Source organism: Leptodactylus fuscus, chromosome 2 (genome assembly GCF_031893055.1).
Source record: "Leptodactylus fuscus isolate aLepFus1 chromosome 2, aLepFus1.hap2, whole genome shotgun sequence".
Classification (NCBI taxonomy): domain Eukaryota; kingdom Metazoa; phylum Chordata; class Amphibia; order Anura; family Leptodactylidae; genus Leptodactylus; species Leptodactylus fuscus.
The window spans coordinates 67017679-67043544 of NC_134266.1; the positions used below are offsets into that span (position 1 = coordinate 67017679).

A 25866-nucleotide genomic window follows, 5' to 3' on the forward strand; every position below is an offset into this window, starting at 1 on the left:
ACATCATTACGGTATTTCATTTGCTCAGTGTGTAGTCTATGGGAAACATTATAGTGCTACACTCAGGAGCACAGGGAAACAGAGAATTAAAGGGTAGAGCCTGCAGAGGGGAAGGTGGTTAAAATGCAGGATATAAGTCACATAATGGCCATAAATGTTACACATACATGGTAGCTTAACATAAAAAGTCACAAATTCCAACAATTTTTATAAAAAGTTGAGTAACTCTTTAAATATCTCAAGATCTTCCAAGCAGTGCATTCACAAGTCAGCTGGTTACTGGAACCAGTCAACAGTCCCTTGAAAACTTGAAGGGGCAAAGGTGAATTGTGGGGGGTGGAAACGCTTCTGAAGACCTTTTCAACTAATATGTATAAGAATAAGATCCTGATTCTCATTAAAATGGAGCTGAAATGCAAAATAAGGGCATCTTTGGAAAGTGTAGAAGCTGCCCTACAAGGTGCTTTCATTAGTTTGATACCGATTTGCCTGCTGACTCACTTGGGGCCCCACATGGCGTAGACACCACGGTTTGGTGAATCCCATTGACACATTGCAGAAAAAAATACGTGCAGCGGAAACACTGATTTGCTTGTCAATTTTACCAAAACACCTTTGGTTTCCCTGTAGGCATAATTGAAGGAGAAAGTCCACAGGAAAACTCAGTAGACTTTGTTTGAAAATTGTTGCAAGGAAAAACATGATGCGTTGCTACCACAGTTTATCCTGCAGCGTTTTTTTTTTTTTTTTCTTCTAGCCCACAACATGGGACCTGAGCCCAACAAATGTTTTCCCGCAACTGACATTTATGACCTATCAAAGAATCGGTGCTAAATGTCTAAATTTCTGGATGTCAGAGTACTTAAGACTCCCAGTGATTCCTAGAACAGGGGTCCTAAACCCTCTGGTACTACCTACTGCACAACAGCGGGGAGGAGGAGTATAAATGTAGGAGCAAGTATGCAACTAGTCTCTTCACTTAGAGTCTACAGGCCTAAGGGAAAACAACCATACATATTTTTGCACCAGATATCTGGAATATCTGGCATCCCATTCTGGCCATCGCATGGGTTTGTACAAGTGGGAGTTTAGACATTGATCACCTATTCTGTGGATGACTGACAAGTATCAGTTATGGAACAACCCCAACATGGGTATAACTAATAGTAAGCAGGTAAATTAAAGGGATTGTAGAAAGCCGTGAAGTTATCCTCTATCAATATGACTGATGATAATGGAGCTCTGTTTCGACTGTCCTGTTGGAGCGACAAGCCGAACATGAAGACTGCTACTCCGTTCATTTTTGTATGGGAGAACCAGAGATAACCAAGTCTGTTTTGATAGGGGGTAACTTTATAGATTGGTACACCCACTTTAATACTCATTACCTGTCTATCAGTTGCCATATTAAACCACTTGATATGACCGGTATTTTTGGATAGAGGACCAGTCAGTTTTGTGCAAGCACAATATGTATTTGTAAAAATCTCAAAAATACAAAGGGTAAAACTTTGTATTTTGCATAGAAGAGAGGGTTTCTCAGAAATAGACATGGCCAGCAGCCTTTGTCACCTCCCTAAACATTCCTATAAGGCTTTTATAATCAGATTATGGCTATCTTGTATTTCGTTTTCTGTTGGATAGGCGCTGCTTCTGCAGAGCTGGCCTAGTGCAGACTATTAAATGTGTATTCAGAGGACCAACATGAAGGTAAAATGAAATCTAGAACTACTGTAAACAAGTAGGCTTAAAGCTATACGACATGATGTGTTCTGCTGACATGTAATATGCAGAGAGGAGAAAATGACAAACAGCAAAGTCTACTTATATGTACATGCATTACTTGAACCCTTTATTGGAATTTAAAAAAATAAATAAAAAAATAATAGTAAAAAAAAAACAAAAAAAACCTGTGGCAGGTGGTTAACTGCAGATTTCACTACATTTCCCACAACTGTTGTATGCAAAATGTATATTCCAATATTCCATAAGACATTCAGCCCTAAAACTTACACATCACCATAACTTTTGTCTTGCTTACACTTACGGGTACGTGCGTTAAATAATAGTAGGAAATGGTATAAGATAAAAAATACCCATTATTTAGCTTTTAAATTCAGGGGATTTAGAGCTGCTTTTTTTTTTTTTTTTTTTTTTTTTTAAAGAAGGTACTATGATTAGTCTTATACCGCTTTTCCTGCTGACAGACTCCTTTTGAGACAGACACAGCCCTATAGGTCTGAAAGGATATCCCAATGGGACCGCATCTAGGGGGAAGGGATAAATCTGTAATTTGATGTGTAATGAAACATGGCACAACATTTTGGCATTTACTGATTCAAGTGAATGTGATGAATCTGTATTTCCGTGCACAGCCACATGCATTTTACACAATGAAGAGGATATGGCGCATTCATGAGCATTACTGTCCCTTCATACGACTGGCTGGCAGGACTGTCAGACATCTAGAAGTTACATGTTGGTTTCCTAACATTCTGAAACATGAAAACTCCTTAAGGCCAGGACCCCGCGGGACGTAAATGCCGCGATTTGCCCACAGCGGAGACGCTGCGGGAAAAATTGTGGCGTTTTACAGTGCAAGCAAAGGGGATGGGATTCATGCGAATCCCATGCCCACTTTGCGGAAAAAAACACAGCATGTCAATTATATCTACGGAAACGCCGTCGGCTTTCCCATAGATATAATGGGAAGAGAAAGTCCGCGGAGGAAAACTCTGTGAACTTTCTCTTCAAAGCGCTGCGGAAAGAACCGCAATGCGATCACGCAGCGGTTCTTCCCGCAGCGCTTTATCACTGCGTTTACGGCCCGTGGGGCCTTAGCCTAAGGCTATGGCCCCACGTTGCAGAAATGCATCTTTTTTATTGTTGCATTTTTTGATCCAAAGCCAGGAATGGATTGAGTAGAAGGTAGAAGTATAAATACATTATATATATCTCCCCTTTCTCTTGTAGCCATTCTTGGCTCTGGCTTAAAAAAAAACACAACAAAATCTGCAACAAAAAAAGCTGCATTTGCATAACATGGGGCCTTAGCCTTGAATGAGTCTAAAATCATATACAGAAAAGAAACCAACCTTGCAGCATCTTTAAAAGCAGATTCACAAGCCATTTTAAGGAGTAAGTAAAAGGTGCCGTCTGATGTCAGGCTCTACGTTATATGTCTGTAAAGTGGGTTTAAGTCATTAGGCAACCATTCCGAATATACTAGAAAAGGGGCAAGCAAATAGAATGTCCACAGGAAAAGCGTTAACAAGAGGTTCTGCTCTCTAGAACAGGGGTAACCAAACTTCGGTGTGCCAGCTGTTGTGGGATTGCAAGTCCCAGCATGGGTACTTGGCTCTGCTCTTTTGGGAGCTACCCATAGAATTAAATGGAGCATGCTGGGAGCTATAGTGCCAAATGGCGTTTCTAGAACATTTTTCTTATCCAGAAAGCTTAAGTCATCGACATTACTGATATTGAAATGACCAGAGCTGTAAATAAAACTGGAGTGAATACATTTAAGGAAAAGAGAACGATAAAAGACATTTTCAGAATCAGTAGACAATCACAAAAAAAAAAAAAAGTTTGAGAAGCTTTCATGTCCTCTGAGGGCCCCTTCATATGGAGTATACGCTTGCTGATTCTGATTCCCATTGCTTTCTATGGGAGCCGGCATACATGCGCTCCCCATAGAAATTAATGAGCTGCTTCTTTCCCTATTGCTTTCAATGTTATATGCGTGTATCACATTGAAAGCAATAAGGGGGGGGGGGGGGAAATAATAATAATAATAAAAAAAAAGCAGATCATTCATTTCCATGGGGTGCGCACGTATGCCGGCTCCCATAGAAAGCAATGGGATCTGTTTTAACGCCGCTGATTCGGAACGTGTTACACGTTCAGAATCAGCGAGTGTATACTACGTGTGAAGAGGCCCTAAGACAGTGCATGTTATTTACTGCTGCAAAGCAGATAGTGCCCCAGATTCAGCGCATGTTCAGTTTTGAAGGAATCTGCCTCAGTTCCAAAGATAATGGTGTTAGTTTCAGCTACCAATATCACTATACTGTAATTAACGGGCAGTGAGGAACGTCCCTGTTCACGGTATAAGACTATAGAAGCTTTGCAACACTCTAGAATTGGGGTCAGCAACGTTCGGCACTCCAACTGCTGTGAAACTACAACTCCCAACATACTACATTCACTTCCATGGGATTTCCAAGAGCAGCAGAGCAAGTATGCATGCTGGGAGTTGTAGTTTGCCAATAGCTGGAGTGCCAAATATTGCCTACCCCTGGTCTAGAACATATCCCTATATTAGAGGACATGAAGAGTTCACCCATGGCTTCCTGCTATCCCTCTAAATGCACTTGTAGTTTATACTATGGAGGCCCAGTAGGAGTTTCTGCTATTATGGTACATTATCATCTTAAAGGAAAGGGTGTTCATCCAGAGTCGTGCCCGATCACTTTTATCCATTATCCCTGTTCATTACATCAACTAACCCCTGCTAGGACAATGCCCATGTGGCTCTTCAAATCCCTCGCTACAGTTTTCTTGGTTAAAAAGTAAAAGTAGACAAGCTCTCGCCTCCAACAAATCCAACATATACAGTCCAAATGGGGAAAGAACAGGAACAAAGGAGATTAAGACTAATAAGCAGAGATGATTTGAATACTAGATTCGAATACCTCGCTCCATAGGAATCCATGTTAGCGGCCGGCGCTTAACCCCTTGCGGTACGGCCGCTCCCATGCATTCCTGTTGGAGCGGAGGTATTCGATACTATTCGAACCCATTATTTGAATCATCTCTACTAATAAGTAAAGATACAAATCAAAATTTGAGTGAGCAGATTTTGCAGCAGTAATGCATTGAAATCTTGTGTTACACAATGATAAAGCGGTTCTCTGTAAACTTTTTATTTCTCTACATGACCCCTTTAACATTGTAAATATATTGCCTTATTGATTTGCCAACTGTGTTAAGAGTGAAATTCACAATTCTTTAGGCTTTAGAGCTGAAATCTCCAACCATTCCCTCCTGGCTCAGTATTTGCACATTAACATTTCCTGAAATAGATTCTATTCAGTGGATAGTAACTTGCAATAGATATTTGGGGAGGTTGGGGGAGACGACTAACTGTACTATAAGAGCTTAGTTCCAATAACGTTTAACAATGTGTCTCACGAAGTTGACCATTTCCACAATCTGCTCTAGTGAATGTAACTCTTGGCTATAACACGGACCGCAAATAAGCAGAACAAATAAGCAAGATTTCAACAAAGTTACTTGGCTTTTATGTATAGCGTATTTATGTATAGATCATGAAGTGGTGCATAACTTTGATTCCCTTAAAGAAAGTATTTATCCTCTATCCCTAGGACAGAGGATTAATAAAGGATCAGTGGGGGTCTGACCATCCAGTCCTGTATCAATCCCAAGGTGGCAGCCAAGCTTGAAACTAGGTGTATCTTGCGATGGCAGATGCTCCCACTCATTTCAAAGTGAGCACCCAAGATAGCTGAAGTACAGTACACGGTTATCTCTGGCACTCTAACTGCAGTATCTGCCATTGTAATATACGCTTAGGTTCAAGACTGGCTGCGATCAGGGGGTGGTATTCTTCTATGAGTAGAAGATAAATATATATTATATATATCTATATATATATATCTATCTCACACTGGGAGAAATATAAACTGTACAAATCCTTTTAAATATACAATAACATTTGACCCTGGGATCCCCGACTTGAACAGTTAATTTTTTTTATTTTTTTTTTAAAGGTAGAGAAATTAATTTCAGTATTCAAGAACTCATTCAGATGATTCATGATAAAGGACAAGTGCCTCATCTCTAGGGGTACAGCACTGTTAACTCTCGCAATCCCACAGTTGAATGGAGTGATAATGGAATTATACTAATAAAAGTGATAGGTTTTCCCACATCAGTATTTTCTATTCTGTGTTTGAGGGACAGCCCCTTTAATTGCTCATGTTCTCGGTGCAGCATTCAACTGCCCTCCTGGGTACAGTAAGTGGAACTTCCAATGGGTCTATGTGTTACAACCAGATTACAGACATTTAAAGGGAAAGGTTACTTTCCAAAAAGAAAAAGGGGTAGGACGGACAGACTAGAATACACACAATGATAAACTAAATGATGCAAGTGAGAACCTGGCTTTAAGAAATGAGCTAATACATACATTTAATAATGATCTGTCACATTAATACATGTGTAAATGTAAGCAAGTACCAGTAGTGTATACATATATATTTTGCACATAAATTCAGCCTGTATTTTTAGTGGACCTATTTAAACCTTAAGCCTTCTCAATACTAAAGGTATGAACCATATTCTATAGGGTGTGCACGATCCAGCTGTAAAGAGAAACCGGGTGTATAAGGAAGCATAACTTATAGTCAGTTGTGCAATAACACATTAGCTAAAATTTTTCCCTTTATGTTGAGGACTCTGCAAACCTCAATAAGTAGTTGTGCTTTGTGCACCCTCATTTACAGCTGCCATGTTTTTTTGGGGGGTTATCAAGTTTATGGACCTGATGAAGTGGTCACTTACGTCAATACTATAACAAATGCTGCAGCTATAAAGAATATCAGAGGTAGCAAAAGGCCTGAGTCATGCAGATATTTAAAGGTCGATATTTGTACAGGAAACATTTCAGCACATGTTCTATTTAGCGTAATAAGCCTTCACTGATAGATAACTTTTGTTATTTGCATGCCATGTGGCATATTCAATACTAAATTTAAAAAAAAAAAAACCTTCAAAAAAGGTATTCAAGTAAGATAAAAACATAAAAAAAACAACAAATCAAGGTATAAAATGTACTCACACCAATTTGATATAATGTAAGATTCAGGCCAGACCCATTTGCAGTTTTGGACTTTTTCAAAACGGATTGCTCCCTGTTTTACTGAAAGCTTTTAACATTGACCTTACACATAGCATAGAAAGAGTAAAGATCTGAGTTGCTTAAGACATTAAAAAAAAAAATAGTAACAGGATTTTATTTTCTATTACTGCTAAGTGCAACGTTTTACGTGCTCTAAAACATATTCTGGAAAATGGAGACTGCATACTTGTAAGCCATCCAGCTTGCAAGGCATTCTGGGGTATTCATCCTCTTTCCATTTGTTCTCCTCTGGGTCAAAAGTAAGGATGGAGTCGCTGTAATGACCATTATAACAGAGTCCACCAAGCACCATGATCTGTTTATCCAGCACAGCTACTCCATGGCCACTTCTACCAATGGGCATAGATGCCAGAATAGTCCATTGATCTGCTTCTGGGTCATAAACCTCTGTAGAGGGACAGCCCTGCGATTCAAAAGATGCTCTTAAAATAACACATACACCACCAAAGACATAGAGTTTGCCATTGTAAGAGATCATCTTGTGAAAACATCGGGCGTAGTTCATTTTGCACTTGTTTTCCCAACAGTTTGTGTGCACTTGTGTTCTCCGAGTTCTCTGTTCTACTGTTCCTTCTTTACTTGGGTCAAAAACACAAACTTGCTTGGAAGTCGAAGAGGATGTAATCCCACCAGTGATAAATAGTTTATTGTTAAGAACTGTGCCCTCGTGGCCATACTTATTAACAGGATAAGGATCTACAAATTCCCATTTGTTTTCTATTATGTCATAGCGCTCTGTTGAATAAAAGGTTTCATCTCTCGTCCTTCCAGCTACTGCATAAATATATCGCCCAATGACACCCACTGCAAACTCGGACCGAGGTACAGACATATCAGACATTCGCACCCAACTGTTTTGGCGCGGGTCGTATCGGAATACTTTTGATGAAGCGTGAAATTCTCCATCTGGACCCAGTTCTTCTCCTCCTAGTAAGAAGACAAAGTTGTTAACAATAGCCAGGCAGTCAGGTCGTAGAGGAACCAGAGGTCCTTCAAGTTCCCACCAAACCCGGGGCTTGTGCAAGAGGAGGATTTTGCTATTGACCATGCTATGTCCAATCATCCCTCGGAACACGGCTGTATGAGGTTTAGCTGAGCGGATGTGGTTGGATTTCATCTCCATTAAGGGTTGCTCACTGACATTGTGAAAGTAGTTTAGTGCCTGCTCAACCTCATGCCTCAGCTGACGGGAATATCTATAAAACTCTGAAGTTTTCACCTGAAAGAAGAACAAGAAGAAAAAAAAATGTTCCATGTAAGAAAATGCCATTATTAAAAAAAAAAAAAAAAAAAAAAAAAAAAAAAAGTACAATAGTAAATTAACATTCCTGTGCTATAGCTCACACAAAAAGGGTCTTATTTCCTCACATTACTGCTAAATACTTCTTGGGTGGGTTTGCACCTGACTGTGTGCTAGCCGATGGCTGTGAATGAATGGCACAGCCATACGTACACTAGCCGTACTTCCACGGTCACTTTCATTCAACGAATAAGGAGCTACGGAAGCACGACTGCAAAATCGGACAGGAATATGACCCGATCCATATTTTGCGGCCCGGATTGTTGGTCTGCACACATGACCGTGTAATTTATGGTTGTGTACAGACCCATAAAAATCAATGGGTCAGTTTGCTATCCGAGAAAAACCCGGCTAGCTCATGGTTGTGTGCAAGGGGTTTAAGTTCTATCAATTTCAGTAAACACTACAAACACAATGTTCTCTGAGTCAATTTTCAAAACAGAAATATGTTCAAGCAGACATAAACATACAGTATGCACAAGTATGCACATACACACACGTGTAAGACAGAAGGCAGGGAACCCTGCACTACAATGTTAAAATTGCTGTCTGACTCGGGTTTTTAAGATTTAGTGCTGCTGATGGACCCCTATTAACAAAAAACAAACAAACAAAAAAAAAAACAATATTACTCACCTCTCCCAAATCCTCTGTTTTAAGTGGCAGTAGTGCCAGTATTGTATGTAACATGCCTCGGACTGGCGTCAGCAGTGACATCCCATTTGGGCTTGGTGACTGCAGCAGCCAATCAAAGGCCTTAGTAATTGTGACCTCTTCACAAAGAGGATGCCATTGAGGCCTATGATTGTCTGCAGTAGGCAACTGGCACAAACAGGACATTACTGCTGGCATCAACCAGGGGCACTGTAAACAGAAACTTATAAAATAAATATTTTGACAACCCCTTTAACATGCTTTCTATAGCCTGAAGCCATAAGAAGTGGTTAATTGTTAAAAATAATGTTTAGAACTATACAAATATATTGAAATTATATTCAAGACCACAGTAAAATTCAGCAAATCGCAGCAGCCGGTGTTGATCCAGCCTGAATGTAGCACAAGGTCTCCTCTTGTCTCATGGACAGATCTGGAGGAGGAGCTCTCAAGATTAATATATAGGTTGCTGGAAGAAGATTCAGTATATCTTGAAATCTTTGCACTAAGTCAAGAAATCTGTCCCATCAGGGACTGACGGCCTTCCCTCTGACTATAGATTTGGCCATCTCTGAATGCAATGTTTCACAACATGTTTGAATTCCAGAATAATACTTACATGACTTTCTTTGAAGTTGTCAGACTTGCTTTTTGTGGATAACACCCACAACATTGTCAATATCTGCCTTGTTACCAGTATACAGAGATTCTGTCTATTGGATGGATATTACATGATGCAAAGGAGATAAATAGGTCTACAAATAAACAAGTCAATGTGTGGGGGGGCCTAAACAGTCTGACATCGTCCGATCAGTGCGGCTAGTGTCAGAAAGTTTATGGACAAGGGTAATAGCAAAATCTAATCGTCAATTTAGACCTAAATTTTTCAAAAAGGAACAACAAAAGAATGGTTGTCAGGATTTCAGTTAATGAGTTTGACCAACAGTTATAACAAGTGTGCCTTAAAGAGGACCTTTCATGGGTTTGGGCACAGGCAGTTCTATATACTGCTGGAAAGCCGACAGTGCTTTGAATTCAGCACACTGTCGGCTTTCCCGATCTGTGCCCCGGGTGAAGAGCTATCAGTAACAGTACTGTAGCTCTTTACAGTCAGGAGGGCGTTCCTGACAGTCTGTCAGGAACGCCCTTCTGCACAGCAGCGCCTATAGCGCTGTACAGCGAGACCGGGGAGGAAGGCCCCCCCCCCCCTCCTGAGAATACTCGTCTATGGACGAGCACTGTGAGCAGAGGGAGGAGGAGTTCTTCCCCACTCACACTGTGCAGCGCTATTGGCAGTATATAGAACTGCCTGTGCCCAAACCCATGAAAGGTCCTCTTTAAAATACATCCCTATGCAGAAATATGACCAAAAGCAAGGTAAGCAACTAGATAATAAGTAGGCTTGCCAATACCAATCACATCCATTGGCAAAATATGCAAAGGATCAAGTGTACAACCATGCAAACCTGAAAGAGAAACAGAAAGATGAGTGGTATTTGAGATGGACTTTCAACATGGCACCGTGACAGGATGTTACCATCACAGAATCTCAAAATTTCTGTCTATGAGAGCAACAGGCAAAAATGACAGTATTCACATTGCAAAGTGAAGTCATCTTGGAGCAGTATCAGCTCACTGATGATAGATCAAATAGGCAACAATTCTGAATAATAAATATGAGCAAAATAATAATAAACCGTAATAAAAAAAAAAAATTCCCTTGCTGCAGTACTCTAAAACGACTTCCAAACTGCTCCCGGAAAGATCAGCACAAGAAAGTTCACGGGAGGCTAATGGATTGTGTTTCACGACAAAAATTGGTTTGAGATTACCATGAACAATACTTAGCATAGATAACATTGGTGTTGTGGATACTACCAATGCCATGCATAGGCAAGACTGGTGTTGTGCACACTGGGAGCAATGGAAAAGATCTCTGGAGGTTACTCTAATGTCAACTGGTCTGATGGAAGAATCAATGACACAAGATCACTTACACCTGGTGGGGGCAGAATACTGGTCTAGGACATTTTTTCATTGTTCTAACTGTGCCAGAAGATTCTGCAGTAACACAAAAGCAGTCTATATGACTTCAGCACAACAATGCCTGTTGAAAAAGGAAGGCCAAAGGAAAAAATATGGATTGCAGAGTATTGTACAGAAAAACTTAATGTTTGATAAGGACATAGGCCTGAGCGCAACTTCATCACCTTTGAGATGACCTGTATCAACACCTGAGAGCCAAGCATCGTACTCCAAGACTGCCTGACTGGATATGAATTCCAGCACTCATAATCCAAATCCTAGTGGAAAGCCTTCCCAGGAGTGTGAATGCTACTACATCACACGCCACATTAACACCAAATACTTTTAGCCAGGTAGATACTTTGGTCTATACATTATAAACATGTGTATCTATGTTCTCTGCACTCATACATGGGCTATATATCAACTCTGTATGATAGCGTCAAGACAATGCAGACACATACAACCATCACAACTACCATTACAGGTTGAGGTCTAACCATTCAAAATTAAAAAAATAAAATAAAAAAAAGCTTAAAAAAAATTAAAATACTGATAACTGATTTAAGAAGGAACACGCTAATAAATTTTCTACACATATCTATCATTTTTATTTGCTGTAAACATATAACAAATGATGAAAAAAAATAAAAATAAAGTTATATACATAAACAAATAACTGCAGATAAATTCTCCCTTGCCGCCTCCATTTGCTTAGCCAACAACCCTACAGATATCTTACCTATTGATGAGGTGGTGCCCTAGCTAAGTGAAGAATCTTGTCTAGAGCTTTCATTCTCACTAACCTTCTCATAGACATGGGATGGAGTCATCAAACAAAACCTGATGTTCTGAATGATGGTGTCTGTATGTCTCCAGCGTCTCCTATCATGTCGCAACCAAGCCTGAACAGCTTCATACAGCTCAATCTCGGGGAACCGACTCAGACGGTCATTGTCCAGGTAGCTCTTGAGCTTTTCAAAGCTAAGGTAGGAGAGAAAGTCAGGTCTCCCCATAAGAGGGACAAAGTTTTCCAAAAGAAAAGTGTCAAGCTTCTCTCTGACACCTTCAACGTCAACACTGAAGTCATCCAGAAGCCTCATAATCTCCGCACAGTTGTCCAGACAAATTTTAGCCATGAGGAAAGAACAGCAAAATTTTACAACTTCAGTCAACTGCACATACATAGCCGCCTGCAGGATTTCATGAACAGTAGCCATGCTAAGGTCTATGTTACCATAGTACATGAACTGGAGCACATGGCTGAAGCCTGTAGCTGTCAATCCCTTAAGGTAGATCTTGTCCTGGTCACGTTCTCTCATGTCAGCCGTGAACATGATGCGGAAGTAGTCACTCTGAGTGGCCAGCAGGGCTTTGTGTGCTTGAAACTGGTGATCTTCTATCACAAGAGTGACATCAACCAATAGGCCTTCTTCATAGAGTGCCCTGAACCCTGCAGTGACACTGCTATCATGGATTGAAGAAGTGTACCCTTCCACGTCCCCGGCCATGAATCACCTAAGAAATACATTAGATTATTATTTTATTATATATGTCAATCTGAAAACATTTCTTACCCAAGTTATGGGAAAAAAAACCTAAAGTACCCTAAAATAATAATATATATTAGGACAGCAACTTTATTAGAACTATTTCATTCTTCTACTATTTTTACAAGAGTGACCAGAAGCAATTCTACAACTTTGGATAATAAGGTTGTCGCACATAGTATCACCTAGTCATAGAACTCTCACAGGACTCCCAGTATAACATGTGCATTGCTGATCCACTCATTATCTATGGGAGTGAAAGAAAGTGCTGGACTATTTCAGTCTGTGCCATTGAGACTGAATTGAATAGCATTTGCACTCAACTGTTGTCGCATTCAGACAGGGGTGTGGGCCCCAGGGAACAGATATTAAATTGTGAGACAACTGCTTTACGGCCTCTTCACACGGCGTAAGCGCACCACACATTTAGACATGTATACACATGTCCGAGCGCGGCGCTTCAAAACAGAGCCCATTGATTTCAATGGGAAACGTACGTATATCAGCATATATACGTGTCTAAATGAGCGGTGCACTTACGCCATGTGAAGGGGCCCTTAAAGGGTTTTTCCATGACTTAAAGGGATTCAATCATTAAAATGACATTTATTTCTTCCTAAAACGTAGGAATTTTATTCCTACCCCTAGATGTCTTCTGCCGTTTGGTAGAAATCCCGGTTTTCTTCTGTATGCCGTCCAAGGTGAAGATAGAGGTGGCGCAGGAGAATTCTCTCGCAGCATTGAGGACACCCCCAGTGCTGCAAGAGAACTCGTTTGCATACAGAAGAAAACTGGGATTTCTATCAAACGGCAGCACGGAGAAAACATCTAAAGGTAGGAGAAGAATAGCCTTTTTTAAGGTTATTCCTGCATGTTAGGGAGAAAAAAAATTCATTTTAATGATTGAACCCTTTAAATAAATCAAAGAGGTGGGGGCTGACGCCTGGCACCACACTGATGAGCTGACTGAAGGTCCTGGGCAAAGCATGGGACCTCTTCTTCATAACTAATGTCACTGTGCCTGGTATCAATGAAGCTCTGTGGCTTCTTCAATCAGGTGACTGGTGGGGGGCCTGGAAGTGAGCCAGGCCGTCCCAATAACACTGTAGGTAGTCCTAAGGATAGGTCATCAATAAAGACTCTGAAAACCCTTTTAAAGCACAACTAAACTTTCAAAACAGCTTTTGATTTTTTGACAGCAATTGTGCCATAAAGATTTATGTGAAATCTAGGACTTTTTTATTATTTCCCTTGCTTTGGTGTGTGGGTTTGTGTGTGTAAAGAAGGGTATATAAAAGTATGGAGGTGGTCACTTCAAACAGTTATATCTCGGGCAGTATAAATTGTTGCAACTTGCTACTGGCGTTTCTTCTACTCATCTTTCCTATGACACTAAGTGTAGTTCTATGGATATTATTTTCAGAGATATCACTGGTTAAAAATACAGTCAGAACTGGGAGCGAATTCAGCTGCATATATTCCAATCCTGTGTTATATAGGTAGCACTGATTCCCCCCTCGTTTACACACCATACACGTTTGTACACTCTGTAAAGCCCAATATATCGCTTTGAAGTGACTCCCCAGCATTACACACAAGCCCATACACATGGGACACAGGGTACTGATCTCAATTGAGAAATAAAGGATAGAATACAGACGTGAAGGAGTTTATAATAAGGAAACAAAATGTGTTACAGTAAAAGAATCTTACAAATTTATTAATAACACAAAAGCTACCAGAAAATAAGACATAGTTGGATGTTTAGTGATGTTTTAAAGATGTTGTCCAGGCTTAAATTTTATTTGTTAAAATTAGGCAGGGGGAGGTGAAAAACAAACAAAAAAAAAAAACACACACTCACCTGTCCCTGGTGCTTTGGTGCCCTCCCAGTGCAGTCCAGTCCTGCTGCTCAGCTGTCTTCATCACCCCTGAAATGTCCTCGGACCCTTCTGCTGAAGCCACTGATTGGTCTCAGTTGTCCCGTGACCGATGAGGCCAACCAGCTGAATCAAGAAGGGACCCAAGAGGTCACAGGTAGTCCTTCAATGGAAGAAAACAACAGACCAGCAGGACCTGACCACACTGTGAGATCCCAGAGCACTGAGAACAGAATGAATCATTTTCCATTTCACCTCCCCCGTCCTAATTAAAAAATTAAATTTTAGCCTGGACAACCCCTTTAAGTACTGCAGAAGCCTCAATGATTTTTTTTCTGCACAGCAATATTCTTACTTCTTTCATTAGCAGTAATCCAATGAGAACACTGTGGCATAATGATACCAATCTGCGTAGTCAAGTCTGCATTGTCTAATTCCACACAGTTTCTTCTTGTCCATTGTAAGAACAGAAGAATGGATTAGACAATACCAACAGGTCTGCCTAATAATGGACACGGAATCCCAAGGACCCCCGCTGACTATGAGGGATCTGTTGAGTATCCATTGTTTTGAAGTCAAGCCACCAGGTTAAAAAAAACTGTGTGTGCAGGACTTTGGTGGAAATTGTATCTGGTTTGGAAGGTAAACATAGTGTTAAGTGAATGGTATGGCAGTGCTTCCTTGTCTTATAAGCCACAAACTCATTGCAGAAGGGGCATAAGGTAAAGAAGCCATTCACCCCCCCTGTCCTGCTGATGAGACATGCCAGCTCTGATAGACTAGATCTGCCTCTGGGTGCTGGGACATACTAATAACTAGGGAGAGGTTGTGTCTCTCTTGGTGTTTAGGTCATACCAGCAAACACATAGAGGGGGGTTGTCAGAAGACACAACTAGACACAGGATAGGGCCAGGCCCAGACTAGCAGTATCATCTACAAAGAAGCCCCTACACGCCATTATACTGGGACATGCCACAGCAGCACAGAGTGTCACAGCTAACCTGTCGCTTGCCTGTGGCTTGGACGGCATCACATGGGAGGAGCAGGTCTCCATATAAGGTAACGCCGGGGCATAGAGCACAATACTCACCTACCAGCCCGTACACTGAAGGGATGCGTCCTGCACAGCCCAGCCGTGGATGTAACATCCGGCCTTTATCTTCTACACGTCTCAGCCGCTGCTCTGTGCCCGCCTCACACACACATGCTCACCGCATCCCCGCCACACTTGTCCGCCTGCCAGCTCCGCTATCCACCCAGACAGCAGCACCTTACTACCTGCAGCGCTCAGGCCAAGAAGCAGCCCCGGAAGTCGTGTCGCGCCACTAGGCAATCCTATTGGTGGACGCTTCAGCCCTCCTTCTCTGATTGGCTGGTTTATTTTCGTCCCATCCGCTCTTTCCGTCTGGACTCGCCGTTTCCCATATAGGATGGATCTTCCCTTAGTAAACATGTCGGAGGAGCCCCGCCCCCTCTGTGGGTAGCGGATGAGGGGCGGGGCCTCTGTGCTGTCCGAGCTTTGGTATATAATACAGTAGTTGTGTGTTCTTCTGCCTTGTAACAATAATATCGCCTTTACTTTTACAGCCATTTCCTAACCCTCCAAGTTTTAAAATAAAAACATTGAAACATCCCGATGACACCAATGCACAGGCGGATATATACACAGACCTGGATAGCTAGTGGTGTGCAAATGTTGTAGGCAGGTGCAGAAAAATTGCTGCAAAAATAAAAATGACCAAAGTTTATTTTTGTCATGTAACAAAATGAACAAACAATAAATTCAGCATCAGTTGTAGGTACACGTGCAGACAGTTATTGCATGGGACTTGTTCCCACCTTCTGGACCAACTAAACACAGGTCTGTGGATATAAGCTTATGCAAATCCTTCTGTCTTTTCATGTAATCGCAGACAGACTGGATGCTGTTGTGAGGGAGATATCATCACTTCCAGGACTCCTCCAACAAAGAATGGTCACACCAAATATTGATTTCTTTTTTGTTCATTAATTTCATTTTGTTAAAGGGCTAGTTCACACGTGAACTGCCCGCGCGGGTTTTGACACCGAGAGAGCCGCGTCGAGCCGCGTCTCTCTCTGGTCAAAACCCGCCTGCCGCGACCATCGCGGTCGCGGCTTTCTCCTCTGCTGTCGGCTCAAATGAATGAGCCGACATAGGAGGGTGCTGCCGGGAGCATGTCGCAGCCCGCCCCTAGCGGAAAAAAAAAAGAAGCCCGGCGGTCTGCATAGACCACCATTGTAAGGGGAGGTTTTTGACGCGAAATCCGCTGTCAAAAACCTCCCCTGTGCTCACGTGTGAACAAGCCCAAAGAGGATCTTTCACCTCCTGGGGCACATGTGGTGTAATACACCGCTAGAAAGCTGACAGTGCGCTGAATTCAGCGCCCTATCGGCTTTCCCGTTCTGTGCCCCCGTTGAAGAGCTATCGGTGCCGGTACCGTAGCTCTTCAGCGTCAGAAGGACGTTTCTGACAGTCAGGAACAGCCTTCTTCACCGTACAGTCTATTGTGCTGTACTGTGAGAGGGAGCGTTCCTTACCGCACAGCGATGACATTGAGTGGTGAGGAATGCTCCCCTCCCCTATTCCTGATAGTGCTCATCCATAGACGAGTACTGAGGGGAACGTTGCTCAGCGTGACTGGAGAGTTGACCCCCTTCAACTGGTATTCCGGTCCATAGGGTCCCCATAGGATATGCATTGTATCCTTCATGATCTCTGATCCCTCTTTCCCCTTCTTCCCCAACAAGGGTTGGAAGAGGAGGAACAGATTCTATCTCTTAGTTAATGTCATTGCCTTGTGTTGATGGAGGAGGATGAGGATCTGGGTCAGGGTCATTATGGTAGAGGAACTGGAAGAGGAGGAAGACTTTCCCTTGAATGCAAAGAGAAAGTCTGTTATGTCACAAGCAATGCCAGGGGAGGAGGCTGACCCTTATATATTTCAAGAAGATGACGACAACGACAACCCTAGCCAAGCACCAACCATGGCATGCTCCTGGGTCCGTGCATATGGTTTAGTGTGTGGCTATTTAAGAGGCCCCCTGGTTAGCCCAAATCTCAGTCTGACTCTCCATCAATGAGTTTACACTTACCTGTGGTTCTTATGGAGGCTGATGAGGGTTTAATTGCCTTTTTGAAGTCCAGGCTGAAGTCGGAGGGCTCCAGATTATTGGAAGGCCTGCTAGTGTTGCTGCACTTCCCTCCAACCCCTGCTGAACCCAGTGAGTGTGCATTAGGCCCCGCTCCACTTAGGTTCCCAACTTCTGTGCTTCCAGTCTTCTTTAGTGGTAATAGTCGTTTAGGAGCTCACTTAGAAACTAAGCAAAAAATCTGGGATAATCAGAATGTACCCATTTGTTCTTTGATCTTGCTGGAACAGCATATGATTGACAGGGAGTATTGCCCCTGTGTTGATAGACCAGTTGATAGGAAGCTGAAACTTACAGTAAGAATAACTGCTTGCAGATATTCATTATGCTTGGCTGTGTTATGGGTGACCAACATCTGAAACGTTGCTCTGGGCTGTTCTTATATATGGAGACACCATTTATAATATTTATAAAGTTCATGGGGGAAGCGCCTGTTGGAAGTATGAGGACGAGTTCCATCACTGCTTGGCCCTGTGCTCAGACATTGGCTGTTTGGTTGCGGTTGATGATGGCCCAAAGACAGGCCCCTTTTCAGCTCCAAGCTGCTGATCAATCAGGTGCTTCCCAAGGGCCTTCAACTAGGAGCGTGTAAATAAATTTATTATTATTATTGTTATAAATACAAGCATAAATGCTCTACATGTGGCAGGGTTCATGCAGCAATCCATTGCTCCCAGCTGTTCAAGTCAGAAAAAAATCGGTGAGTTTGGTCAAGAAGGCATCGTTGTTTGACCAGTTTCCCAATGCAGAGATGGCTCCGACTTTGCGTTCCAGGTTCATGTTTGGGTTTTTAATCCCCTTTTTGTATTTGGAGGAGCCATATTTTGCACGTAATTTGAAATCAGCCAGGGAACATCCTGGGGTACTGATTAATATGGGGCCCAAGGAGGTCAGTTTGAGTAGAATAGTGCCCCCCCCCCTACCTATTTAAGAATATGAGGATGTCCTCTCTGGGCATTGGGGTGTTCCTAAGAGAGAGGCGTTAAATACCGGCTGATCCATCATCTCTCTCATCCAAAGGGTTCTTAAGTGAAGATGGGAGATCCAGGGATAAAACATCAGTCTGACTTTTCAAGCGGACAGCAAAACCCGACATGTAGGTTTTTGCTGTCCGCTTGAAAAGTCGGACATCTTTGGGAACGGACACTTAAGGACACCCACGGACAGTAAAAGAACGCACCCTATGTCCATTTAAATCAATGCAAAATGTCACAGACACAGCTAGTGTCCGATGCTAGTGCAAGATTTTGAACGGACATTAGCAGCGGACAATAGCTGTTGGACACCGACGCTAGTGTGAACGCTCCCTTAGTCCTGTTAGTATTTGCCGATGGGAAGGTTTTTTTTTTTTCAACCTACCTGTCCTTTGCAACTGTGGATGTGAAGCGTCCATATCACCGTATTCAATTCACTTAATTCTTAAAGGGGGATCTTCTTGTTTGGATGGATTTTCTTCATATTTTCAATGGTCACACTTGTATGTAGTCTGCAGGTAAGTAACAAGGAGGTGTCAGTGTTTACTGACACAGCAATGTCAATTAGTTAGGAATATAATGGGTGGTGTGCGTAAGCCTTAGAGGGAGGGGGGTTTGTGACTCTTCATCCTCTTCCCGAAAGTGTTTTCTGTAGTTCTATGGGGCCCTCACCACATGGATATGCAAGTTTGGTTCTGGAAAGATAATGACAGTGTTGTTCATTGCAATAACCATTTGTCTTCTTCATCTTTGTGAGTTCTGTCTTGTCTTGGTTCTGCAATATCTGGAATTCAACATTTGGTTCTGGCTCATCATGTTCCTGGTGTCCAGAATCCGGTGGCTGACTCTTTGTCACATTTTAATTGACAGGATCTCCGGGAGAAGTTGCTGAAGGCAGTGGTAGCAGGTCTTACATTTCTCCAGTATCTGTGGGACTTGGTGATGAGCAAATGTTGCACTTGCCTCAGTAGTGTTTGAATAAGTCCTTTTTTATTCATATGCTAAGTAGGCTCCAGCGTGCACAGGAAGTTGTCAGCCAGCTCTCCTCTCTATGCTATGTGCTATATATGAGAGCAGGGAGGAGGAATCAGCAGCAGCAGCCTGTGCTGTATATACAGAAGACACAAAGAGACTTCCGGGGTGCACAGAGAAGCTAATTAGCATATGAAAAAAATAGATTTATTCAAAATCTACTGAGGCGATTTACATACAAAAGGTATGTGTGGAATAGCCTCTCTAAAGGCTATGCAAGGATGTTATTAGTTAAAAATGACTTTTTCCAATGATAGAGCCCCCTTTAATATGTAAGGGTGGAAGGGGTTAAAGAGAGTCTATCATTGGCATTAGCGATTTTTAACTAAACATTTAAACTTTAGAAAGGCTATTCCCAGAGGTGAACCTTCCCCTTTTGCCGCCCGAGCTAACTGCAGAAAGGGGGCGGATCGGGGGCGTGGCCGGGTGGATCGGGGCGTGGTCGAGTGAAGGGGCGGGGCTTAGCCCCGTTCGCCGGCAGAGAGTAGGCCCGGAGACTGCCTGCTCTCTGCCTGAGCGTGAGGGGAGGCTGCCGGAGCAGCGCTGCTTCAGTGGCCTCCCCAAACCACCGCTCGGTGATAAGCCAGTCCAGGACAGCTTGTCCTGGACTGGCTTAGGTTAGCAAAAATGCCGCCCTCCCTGAGGCCCTGGCATAGTGCCGCCTGAAGCGCTCGCTTCAGGTCGCCTCATGGGAGGTGCGGCACTGGCTATTCCAGGCATATCTTGTATTCATTGATCGGCACTAATTATCCTGCATGGAGCACCGGAAGCCTTTGCGATGTTTCCTGAGCACTGCTTGTGTGATCCTGTGTAAAGAAAGGGGCTGTGAGAACCAGGGAAGGCTGATGACACAAGCCTTTACAAGTTTGTCACATCATACCCACCATTTCTTCATGATGGTTGTAAATTACAATAAAATATAGAATCTGGAGTAGTGGTCCATTGTACTATTGTCCAGCGATTTCTGTACAAATATGACCTTCATGGAAGATTCATCAGAAGAAAACCTCTCTTGCATTCTCACCATAAAAGCCATTTAAACAAACCTACTGCATTTTGTAACAAGTCCTGTGGACATATGAGGTTAAAATAAAACTCTTTGGCCACAATGACCAAAGGTATGTTTGGAGAATAAAGAACACAGAATTTCAGGAAAAGAACATCTCTCCAGCCATTAAGCATGGGGTTGGATCAATCATGCTTTGGGGTTGTGTTGAGGCAATGGCATGGGGAACATTTCACAGGTAGGGGGAAGAATGGATTCAATGAAATTTCATCAAATTCTTGAAGCAAACATAACACCATCTGTAAAAAAAAACCTGAAATTGGAAATAGGATGTCTTGTAGAAAAGGATAATAATCCTAAACAAACATCAAAATCCACCATAGACTATCTAAAAAAGGCGCAAGCTGAAGGTTTTATCAAGGCCCTCACAGTCCCCTGATGTGAACATCATTGAAAATCTGTGTGTGGCTATTCTTCTAAAGAGCATGCAAGACAACCCTGGAATCTCACAGAACTGGAAGACTTTTCTAAGGAAGAATATATGAAATTCCTCAAACAAGAATTGAAAGAATCTTGGCTGGCTACAAAAAGCATTTACAAGCTGTGATACTTGCCAAAGGTGCTACTAGGTACTAACTTTGTAGGGTGTCCACACTTTTGTATTGGGCCATTTTTATTTTTTGTTATTTTGAAAATGTAAAATATGGAAAAAATAATTCCCAAAAAATACATTGGGAATGTGTCATTTATAATGTTATGCCTTTCAAAGATCATTTTATCTTCAACTTCCTTAACTGTTCACAATAACAGTCATCTTGACCAGGGGTGTCCAAACTTTTGCATGCCACTGTATATCAGGAGAGTTGTAGAGATTTGTAAAAAAAATATCATATTTGAAGGTCAACCACTATTAGTATTATTATTATTTATTTATATAGCACCATTAATTCCATGGTACTTTACGATACACAAAATATACAGACAACTATAATACTAACACTGACCGACTGGCACAGTGGGCTGTACCCGCAAGGGCTTACATTCTATGAGGGAAGAGGGACAGAGACAGAAGGTGAGGGGAGAGACTGCTCAGATGGTGGTGTGGTGATAGTATTGTTATTGGAAGGTTGTAGGCCTTCCTGAATAGGTGAGTCTTCAGGGCCTTCTTGAAGCTTGTGCTGGTGGGGTTCAGTCTTATGTGTCTTGGTAAGGAGCTCCAGAGTATGGGGGATGCACGAGATGATAACCACTAGATGACAACATTGTAGAAGGAATGTGAGTGGAGAGCTATGTATTAACTTAGAGGTCCAAACAACATCAAGGTTAGTCCACAGATGTTGGAGAAAGTACTTATCTAGGGTTAGATAGGTTGATCAGGGGTTGCAGCTTGTAAAGTCCGATGGTGACATTGGATCAGGGAAGGTATTGAGGAGCAACAGGCAACATTGTCAACTTGTGGAGCTCAGCCTTGGCCAAGGTACCTGAGAAAAAAGTCTTCACAGGGGATCCCTCAGGTTCAGTCACTGCCTAAGCCCTGTAAGATGGTATGGACGCATACCTCGAACAGTTGCCTGTGTCTGAGAGTATAATGAGAGTGCAGTAATAGTGAGCTAGTATGCCACATCTTGGCTCTGTAGGATTTGTTAATTATCTTCTGATGTGTTATGATGTGCTTGCACTATGCTGGACAATGTGTAATATACATGCTTGTGTCACATTAATTGGGGCACCTCATCGCCCGATCAGTGAAAATGTATTCTGTCATGATTCCTTAGAGTTGGAACTAAGCTGCGCCCATACTGTGGGAGAACTTGTTTGTTGCTCTCCCATGGTGTGGTCCACTGATGACAAGCCTTATATCAGCTTCCCAGGGTGGGAGATGGCCCAGTATTTAAGGGTGGTTCCCATGCATTATAGGGGGCTAGATGGAGAGATGGTTTGCAGCATGCTGGTGGAGAACAGTTTGGAGGAGACAACAGGCGAGGTGAGCTAAGAGAGCTTTTGAACAACTTGTAGAGGGGAGAGGGGCATATCTGCTTTGAGCTGTGGTACCACAACAAAGAGCTCCTACTGAGTGGGAACCCAGGTTCTGTAGTGATGGTCAGTGCATCATCCGTCACTGCAGCCCAGGAACCCTGTACAGTTTTCCTACCACCCAAACTGTGTGTAATAACATTGTAAGGATTTGCTGTGCCATAATATCTGCTTCAGTAAAAACAGAAGCTACATCCCTTCTGGTGGAAAACGTCTTGTCTGAGTGGAATCCCTGGGAGGGCCTGGCAGTGACTCGTGTTGATTGTGGTTAGAGTGTTTGCCATATTGCCACCAATCTGCTGATACTGGTAATTCAACCGCCAAAGCTTATGGCCGCATATGAGGCATTCTGAAGTTATGTGGCTGCATAAGCTTTGCAGCAGGACCTAGTGTTTGGGCCTCTGCTCTTCCAAGACTTGGCAGACTACATCAGGGTGGTTTTTCATATAGTGCATTAGGTGCCTGTTGCTCACCAGAAGATGGGTGGTGTCCTAGGAGCAGCTGCCATAGTAATTTAAACACCCCATGATGTGACAAAACAACGGGTCTGCCAATGTATAGTATATCCTAAGATTCCTTACTTCTAGTTTGTAGACCTCAAGCAGGCGCTCACCACCAGACTCACTCCATGGTACCCTGTTATTTTGCACAGTGACAAATCTAGGTGTTGTTCTGAGGCTTAGAAGGCCATGGTGGCATAGCTGGTTGGGCGGTCAGATCAAGGTGAAATACAGTCCTATGAAAAAGTTTGTGCACCCCTATTAATCTTAATCATTTTTAGTTCTAAATATTTTGGTATTTGCAACAGCCATTTCAGTTTGATATATCTAATAACTGATGGACACAGTAATATTTCAGGATTGAAATGAGGTTTATTGTACTAACAGAAAATGCGCAATATGCATTAAACCAAAATTTGACCGGTGCAAAAGTATGGGCACCTCAACAGAAAAGTGACATTAATATTTAGTACATCCTCCTTTTGCAAAGATAACATCCTCTAGTCGCTTCCTGTAGCTTTTAATCAGTTCCTGGATAAAGGTATTTTGGACAAACAATTCAAGTTCAGTTAAGTTAGATGGTCGCCGAGCATGGACAGCCCGCTTCCAATCATCCCACAGATGTTCAATGATATTCAGGTCTGGGGACTGGGATGGCCATTCCAGAACATTGTAATTGTTCCTCTGCATGAATGCCTGAGCATTTGGAGCGGTGTTTTGGATCATTGTCTTGCTGAAATATCCATCCCCGGCGTAACTTCAACTTCGTCACTGATTCTTGAACATTATTCTCAAGAATCTGCTGATACTGAGTGGAATCCATGTGACCCTCAACTTTAACAAGATTCCCGATGCCGGCATTGGCCACACAGCCCCAAAGCATGATAGAACCTCCACCAAATTTTACAGTGGGTAGCATGTGTTTTTCTTGGAATGCTGTTTCTTTTTGGACGCCATGCATAACGCCTTTTTTTATAACCAAACAACTCAATTTTTGTTTCCAAAATGAAGCTGCCTTGTCCAAATGTGCTTTTTCATACCTCAGGCGACTCTGTTTGTGGCGTACGTGCAGAAACGGCTTCTTTCTCATCACTCTCCCATACAGCTTCTATTTGTGCAAAGTGCACTGTATAGTTGACCGATGCACAGTGACACCATCTGCAGCAAGATGATGCTGCAGCTCTTTGGAGGTGGTCTGTGGATTGTCCTTGACTGTTCTCACCATTCTTCTTCTCTGCCTTTCTGATATTTTTCTTGGCCTGCCACTTCTGGGCTTAACAAGAACTGTCCCTGTGGTCTTCCATTTCCTTACTATGTTCCTCACAGTGGAAACTGACAGGTTAAATCTCTGAGACAGCTTTTTGTATCCTTCCGCTGAACAACTATGTTGAACAATCTTTGTTTTCAGATCATTTGAGAGTTGTTTTGAGTAGCCCATGATGCCACTCTTCAGAGGAGATTCAAATAGTAGAACAACTTGCAATTGGCCACCTTAAATACCTTTTCTCATGATTGGATACACCTGGCTATGAAGTTCAAAGCTCACTGAGGTTACAAAACCAATTTTGTGCTTCAGTAAGTCAGTAAAAAGTAGTTAGGAGTATTCAAATCAATAAAATGATAAGGGTGCCCATACTTTTGCACCGGTCAAATTTTGGTTTAATGCATATTGCACATTTTCTGTTAGTACAATAAACCTCATTTCAATCCTGAAATATTACTGTGTCCATCAGTTATTAGATATATCAAACTGAAATGGCTGTTGCAAACACCAAAATATTTAGAACTAAAAATGATTAAGATTAATAGGGGTGCCCAAACTTTTTCATAGGACTGTACCCCATTGATGGAATTGGGTAGGTCTGGGACTTGTCAGAAACCCAATTGAGATTTCCTTATTGGGCATGGACAGTGTACAGGAAGGTAACCCAGCCACAAGAAGGAAAACATGGTTGTTTTTTTTTTTTTTTTTAACCAGGGTCTAGAAAGTTCATGCATTATTGGTCAAGACAGATGTAAAAAAAAGAAAGTTTCAAAATTTTTAATAGCCAAAAGATTTAACCCCTTAATGACCTATACTACATCCGTAATAGTACTTCCTTGGTCGCAAGGAGATATATGGAAAGGGCTCTGGAGCTGAGCCCTCTCCATACACGCCGGATGCCGGCAGTCTAACTGCCAAGATCTGTTGTCAACACTTTAGTTGCCGTGGATAAACACGAACGCGACATCTAGAGTGCGCACGCGCCATGGTTGTGCTCCATCTTTGACCAATCAACGCCCTCCGGATCATCATCAGAGAGTGAAGATCTGTTGCCATGACAGACGGGAACCTACTGAAGGCTTCCAGGCTTGTCAGTTCTATTACACGCTGCCATAGGCAACAGTAGTGGATTTTACTATTCACTGCAGTACATTAGTATTGCAGTGAATAGTATGAGCGATCAGACCGCCTATGGTTCAAGGTCCCTATTGGATCTGAATGTAAAAGTAGAGAAAAAAAAGTTTTTAAAAGTACAAAAAATCCCCACTAAAAACCAAAAGTTCAAATCACCCTCCATTCCTAAGGGCTCGTTCACATCTGCGCCCGGTCTCCGTTCATACAGGTTTCCGTTTCCTGCACAAAACAGAGCAGGAGACGGAAAGCTGCAGGACTCTTTCAAACCCATTCATTTGAATGGGTTTGAAAGATGTCCGGCCGTGAGCATTATATGCTCTCCGCTGCGAAACCGTTTTTTTTAAACCGGACACAGTCGGACATGCAGTATTCTGTGTCCGGTTTTTTTAAAAAAAACGG

The 25866-nt window shown here is 42.3% G+C and overlaps 1 protein-coding gene across 2 annotated transcripts; it reads right to left on the bottom strand.

Moving 5' to 3' along the window:
• Nucleotides 1–7037: 7037 nt before the first annotated feature.
• On the bottom strand, nt 7038–15663 carry KLHL15 (kelch like family member 15). 2 transcript variants are annotated; one of them, XM_075263933.1, is made up of 3 exons: nt 15447–15663; nt 11729–12440; nt 7038–8162 (listed from the first exon to the last, which is right to left on the bottom strand). In XM_075263933.1, the coding sequence occupies exons 2-3, from the start codon at nt 12431–12433 to the stop codon at nt 7053–7055; spliced, it is 1815 nt and encodes a 604-aa protein (XP_075120034.1). In that variant the 5' UTR covers nt 12434–12440; nt 15447–15663; the 3' UTR covers nt 7038–7052. The 2 variants fall into 2 exon arrangements, with proteins under 2 accessions (XP_075120034.1, XP_075120033.1); XM_075263932.1 differs by having other exon boundaries at nt 15443–15663.
• Nucleotides 15664–25866: the final 10203 nt, after the last annotated feature.